General features: G+C 41.9%; 1 protein-coding gene across 4 annotated transcripts in view; it reads right to left on the bottom strand.

Annotated features, from left to right (window-relative positions):
• Nucleotides 1-4,763: 4,763 nt before the first annotated feature.
• Nucleotides 4,764-6,539, bottom strand: part of ABCC1 (ATP binding cassette subfamily C member 1) — a 54,021-nt gene continuing 52,245 nt past the window's right edge. For all 4 annotated transcript variants that reach the window (XM_030483340.1, XM_030483339.1, XM_030483337.1 and 1 more), the window contains one exon: nt 4,764-6,235. In XM_030483340.1, coding sequence (XP_030339200.1) covers nt 6,127-6,235 — 109 coding nt within the window. In that variant the 3' untranslated portion in view covers nt 4,764-6,126. The remainder of the gene's footprint in view (nt 6,236-6,539) is intronic.

The following is a 6,539-nucleotide window of genomic DNA, read 5'->3' as shown; positions in this document are numbered from 1 at the left end:
CTCTATTTTCTCCAAACCTTACTCAAGGGCAGAGACAAAAGAAAAATTCAAACAACAAATGCAAGTTATGAGCACTTGAAAGGTTTATCAATGGATCTCAAAACCGGGAGCATCTAGAAGTAGTGGGATAAAGATAAGTTAGATATTTTTTCTTTTTAACTGAGGTCAAACAGAAGTGACCATGTTGCTGGGTAATTCCAAGACAGACATCTTTTAGCATACCATAATCTCCGATATAAACATCTTCCAAATGCTTGCTTTCCGTTCCTAAGTTGGTAATGAAGAAAGAAGGCAACAGAAGTGGAAAATAATCAAAACATTCTTTCACACTGGTAATCTTTGAAAGGGCGCAGTTTTGCTGTTGGCTTGCACAAAGTAAGAGCAGCAAAAATACCATCAGTTTTCACATGTCAAGCTGTGCTTGAAAAGGCAAAAGGGATTCCCAAAATTACATGTGACAAAACCCCCTGTTTCAGATGAGGCAGAGTCCTCAGCTTTATGTCCAACTGGTACTGTAAGTAAGTGACAAACTAGGAGCTCCAGTCTCACAAGAAAAGTAATAGTCATCAGAAGGAAGTCATCTGGAACTGGTTAAAGCAAAATATATAAAGGAGTTAATGCTTGGAGATACCATCCTCTCTTGAAAATCTAGTTCAAGGAACAGAAAGCACTGTTTAAAAGGACAGGTCTGTTGGGTCTTTCTAAATGTACTTCTTTGATTAGACTATTTGATTGAATTTTGCAATTAGCACAGGAGGTAACTACAGCAGGCTCAGAACTATGCTAACAGCCTATTTCATAAGTTGCGCTGAATAAATGTTAATACTAAGAAATAAAAGCTTGCCCAAAATCTCCAGTAATGTGAATATCAAGAGGTGCTCAAGAGGAGAACCTGGACTTCCCCGTCTACACATTTGCAGCATTCATTTTTAATAGCTATTGTGCAGCACAAGTGCAACAATACACAGAGCAGCTGTGTTTAGCTCAGCCCAAATAAAATCCACTAATCTAAAGAGAGTTTATTAACATCTCAGTGGCTTTCCAAGTCTATTTTTCTCTTTGGAGCAATGAGGTCAAGGGCTTAATTAGTACTAGCACTGTTCCAGTTGTCTGTCCAATCTGGACATCAAGAGTTAGTGCTTTCAATTCCAATTTACTTCTTTTTTTCCTTTCCTTTTTCCTCCTCATTTAAGGCTATCTCAAAGTGAAAGCACAGCATTATGCAGGAGAGAAAAATGACATTAAAATACTTGTCTCATGATTCCAAGTTTAATACTGAAACTGCTAAAGCTAGAAAATAAGAATGAAAGTGTCATGCATTGATTTACATGAAGTTCATGCCAAATGTAGTTTATAAGTTGCACTCCTAGTTCCCTAGATGGTCACAAGATGCACAGGAATGCCCAAATGGTAAAGGCATCAGTGAGCCAGAGCACAAGCATTTCTGTGCTACTCTGTGGTTGAACTACTACAGGATATCTTCAAAGATGTCTCCAGGCTGGGGACAGTTTTGTAGGAGTAGCTGTATTCACACACATGACTAACTATGGTGTTACGTGCAGGTCTCCTGAAACTCCTGAGCTGTTTCTTCAGCAGAATCAGCTCTTCCAGATGTGAGATATCTTCCATGCTGCAGCAAATAATGTCAGCCAGGATATATCAACATGCACTGAAATATGGTACAGTAAATTCAACAGTTTTCTCTTACTCTTTTAAAAATATTAACATGTTTATAACAAATATGTTGATGTTTATTAGTATTAACACCACCACTAGCCTTACATGGGCTGCAGTGGCACAGACATTACTGCTGAAAGAGAAGATACAAACCAGCAGGATCCAAACTGGCTTCACAGATCCTTAACATTTTAATGAAGAAATTGGAACAAAATGATTCTGAGAGAAAGGCAACAACTTTGCTTTAAAAGAGAAGGGTCTTTTCAAAGACTGGAAAAAACAGTCCAAAGAGCAAAGAGTGCAGAATGAACTGGAGAGAGGCACAGCCTTGCTCCAGGTAAGAGAAGAGGCCACTTACTTTTGGTCCTGACAGGTATTTGGCAAATTTTTCACAACACACAGAGATAGCCAGCAATGCAGTTAAATAAGGGTTCCTTTTTTCCTGCTGATCTAAATGAAATTAACTGTGCCATCTTTATAAAAAAATCAGGTTGGGGGGAGGAAAACCATGGAGCAAGGCTTCCACATGTTCTATAGGAAGTCAGAACCTACCCACCTTCTACCCACAAGACTACCAGCTATGAAGATCCTCCTGGTGGGCAGATAATTCCCCTCTCCACCAGGAGGGGACCTGGAGGACCAGAACAGAATGAACTCAGGCCATGCCACAGCAATACACTTCAGGGAAACCCTGCTCTGCAGCAAGTGGATGAAGGTGCCCAGCTCACCTCTTTCCCAAGGACTAAGCTGCTCACTGCAGTACACACTCTCAGGACGGTTCCTACTCCTCTCCCACATGCTGTCTTTCAGAGCTGGCATTAGCTTTCCTGCATAAAGGTAAATATGCTGCATCAAGGCATTTGAAGAAAGCAAGTGTCTGCTACATGACTCTCAGCTCAGCTGCTGGAATTCAGTGTCACACTTCTGAATTTACCAGTGCTTCCCCGCCCCCTGATGAGGGGAAAACTCATCCCCCTGGGCTGGGATATCACTGATCCCTGCTGGAGGCCACCAGGCTCTCCAGTACTGGAGGTCACATGCCATCGGGCTGCATTTACATACTCAGAAGGGGTAGAAGTGTCCCAAGCACTAAATAAGCTGAGTTTAATGCCAAATTCTAGTACTTCACCTTGCAGCAAGTTGTATCATTTTCTGCAGTTTGTCCCAGTAACACTACATGCAGGGATCAGCATATGACCCTCTCTTTCCTACCTGAAACAGGACCTCACAACTATACCACTCCTACTCAAGGTACCTGAAAGTACCTATATGACACTGCTCATACACACAGGTTCTGTGGAATAAAGCTGCACTTGTTCAGCCACCCCTGTGTAAAGTTAAGGTTTTCAGTTAAAATTAAGATGATTCAGTCTATCCTGGTCATGTATTAGCACAATTTTGTTCAAGTTACATCCAGCCAAGGTATTAATCATTTTTATGAAGACAGACATTTGGAACCAGGATCATAAATCAATGCAGCAACACCACAAAGCAGTGACAGGTGTTTAGAGCAAACAGAAAAGAGCACCTACTCCAGAGCTGGGGCAGAACAGCTTGTGCTAGCAAGTGTGTAAATACATAAAACTGGGAGAACAGATTGATGCATATTAACGACCACATCAGTAAATAAGAACAAGACTGAAGCACACACCAAGAGCAGACTTCTGACCCCTTGCTGCACTATTTAGGTTATGCCTGCAAAATACAGCATTTTGGACACAAAAATTTGCAGTTCCCCAAATGATGGCAAACAGCCCACAAGTAGGACAGAAAACATCCAGTGACACTTTCCAGTTACCCAGTTTGAGATTGCAAATGCAGTTTAAGTCATTCCTACACAGACAACTCCACTGCAAACACTTTACTCAGCAGAAGCATAATTCTGCAAGCTCTGTATCAAACTAACCATGCTCCTAAGTGCAGTTCCATTGTTTTCCAAGGACTTACTCACATTCATATGTTAAGGCTTGTAAATCTCTGTCTATCTGTGTGCAATGGAAAGCATCATTTCCTCGAATCTGGAATCAGTTTCCACAGAAGTAAGAGCTCCAGCAACATAACTTTCTTTGAATTCAGTGCCGAACCTGCAGAGTACTTGCAGAGTCCCCAGCTCAGCAATGAGCTGCACTAAAGCCACAAGGCTTTTCAAAGGTATTTGAATCCCATCTGAATTTCTTTACTGGATGTTCTCTGCAGCCCTGCCTAGGTGGTGTTGGTGGTAACTTGTTTGGACAGGCAAGGAAAGAGCACAGGGAGCTTTACTGTCTTGTTGACCGATGCCGGTGGTCCCTCTCCCTTTTACTTCCCAGGGCTCTTCTAGGAAGGGGTGGAAGCGGAAGGATCACAAAGTGTTCCTGGAGGATGACTGACCCCAAGCAAGAAAGGTCTCATGGTGGTATCGCGGTTCCTCATCTGGGTCTCCTCTGCAGACAGATCTGTCTCCATTTTAATGCAGCTGAGTAAAACAATACCAGCCACACACCATATCTGAGAAGCTCATTTTTCTGCTCTGCACCCTGTTCCTTACAGTTTGCTCCAATCTTTCCACCCTTCTGTCCATCACAATGCTGTACAAGTGTTGGGCGATAAAGTCCAAAACCCACTGCTCCTCCCCAAACTCCCCCAACACCCCTTGCTCAATCCGTTTCCATGGGGGAAACTGACACCAAGCTGCCCCAGAAATGTGACAAGGCATAGGCCATGGATACCATGGATATGACAATGAATCCTGCTCTACTGATCCATAGTTACTACCTGGTCTGCCCAACAAACTCCAGTACTGAAATTACAAGACAATCCATGAGATGTGGTCCAGCCCTGCCACAGCATACTGTTATTTGCACTCCAGGTTTCTTATCCACTCTAACAGCCCCCAGACATCAGGCCTAGTGGCCTGGCTGGTCTAAGCAGTACCAATAATTTCTATTTTCAAGGTGAAAACCTGAACTACAGAAGCTAACCCTTTGTCAAACACAAAGCAAGAGATGACACATCATGTTATCTTCCAAACGATTTTTTTTACTGCACCTTCTTTGCAAATATTTGTATAGTCATTACAAAAAATACCAAAGAAAATTTCAGTCTACTCAATTTCAGAGAGTCTTAATTTACAAAAAAATAAATATCTTTACTCTAAAGAAGACAATTGTCTAGTATTAAGGTCAGCAATATCATTCACGAAGTCCACATTCTCAGAGTGCTGAGTATTTGAGTCCATCTGACTTAAGTTTGCCTTCTTCCAGCATTTTCCTTTTAAAATAAGACTAATCAGAACATGAGAAAATTAATTTTTCTTCCCATAGAAAATGGAACATTCAACATAGATCTTGCAACCCAGACTCTGCCAATTGAATCGTCAGACCCCTCTGACACACAACTAAAAACAGAAAACTTTTTTGTTTTTTAAACAACTGTAACAGAACAGCTTCTCACGAAATTGAAGAGTCAACAGCAGCAGCATGAAGGGCAGGTTTCTTTGATGTAAGGCTAATGGTCCTTGATGTGGCAGAGCTTCTTCTATTAAAGCACAGAGCTGCCAAAGCCAAGGGTATTACAATCAATGTGACGTCGAGCTCGCAACCTCCGCTCAGGCAAATCCTCACTTCTCAGCCTAGTCCCCACAGACATAACCAGGATTCGCCACCCAAGTCAGAATTCCTGAGTGAAGTGGGTGTAAGATCAGGTACTGCACCTGCAACACACCAACTGCTGTATGAATTTGGTTTTGGAGTGATTGTCATCCTAGACATGCTTGAATACTGCTCTGAAGTTGTCTGTGCTTTTTCACATCAGCACTACTGATACTTTACAGTGAACTTGCTGCTATACACTGTAAACACATGAAACCTTTAGGACAATGCATAAAAGCATTAACCATGTACAGTAAATGCCATAGTGAGATAGTCTGGCACACGTTATTTCACACGAAGAAAAAAATCTTTGGACTATTGTACTCTATGCCACAAAATGTTCCAAGTGCATCCCACAACAGACAGCTCATCAGATGAGGAATCAGCAAACAAGCAAATAACTACCATTTGTAAAACTGGTGTGGTTTGTTGGGTTGGGTTTTTTAAAAAAGGGAGGGGAACTTCAGAGCATAAGAGCAGATGAAAAGAAAAAGCTTTCTGAACTTCTCTGATGAATCACTCCACCTTACATTCCAGCATATATTGACAGATTTCAGGCAAAAATGAAAAGTCTCTGAAGTGTTTTGCACAGTGTATGTGCATCTTCTCCAGATGGCTAAAAATCAATACTAAAGAGAATAAAAAAAAAGAAAAAAAAAAAAGAAAAAACCTGCATTTTCATGTTACTTCCGTCACCATGCCGTGGCTGACTTCACTAGGTCTGAAACTGCTCTGTGTGGTTCACACCAGTTCTGAGGAAGTTCTGTTCTCTGAATGTATCACCTCCCTCTTCCTCACAGGAACTAACCAAGTTCAAATGCTACACCAAGCCTGAATCTTTGGCCATGCTATAGAAAACGCCTTTTTGCTGAAGTAGGTGTTCTGGGCTACCACACTCCACCACTTCTCCTCTGTCCAGGACTAAAACTCTGTAAAACAAAAAGAAGAAGAAGAAAAAAAAAAAAATGGTCACAAGGAGATGCAGAAGGCCAGTGAACACAGATGTGTGTGTACAGACAGAAACCGACTGCAGCGCAACCACTATATGCAGGCAAAGACAGTCCAGACCGTATGAGTGGACAGAGATTCTTGACGCCATCCTTCCTGGCCTCAATGCTGATCCTGCCTGGTCTATTTTATATGTAGCAAATGTTTACCCAGTCATTTTCAGGCAGCCATGAGACTTTCAACTGTGCTCTGAGCCTGCCAGAAACTGTCTAGCAGCACTTCTTG

The sequence above is a fragment of the Strigops habroptila genome, chromosome 4 (genome assembly GCF_004027225.2).
Source record: "Strigops habroptila isolate Jane chromosome 4, bStrHab1.2.pri, whole genome shotgun sequence".
Lineage (NCBI taxonomy): Eukaryota > Metazoa > Chordata > Aves > Psittaciformes > Psittacidae > Strigops > Strigops habroptila.
This window is presented reverse-complemented; position numbering and strand designations above follow the sequence as displayed.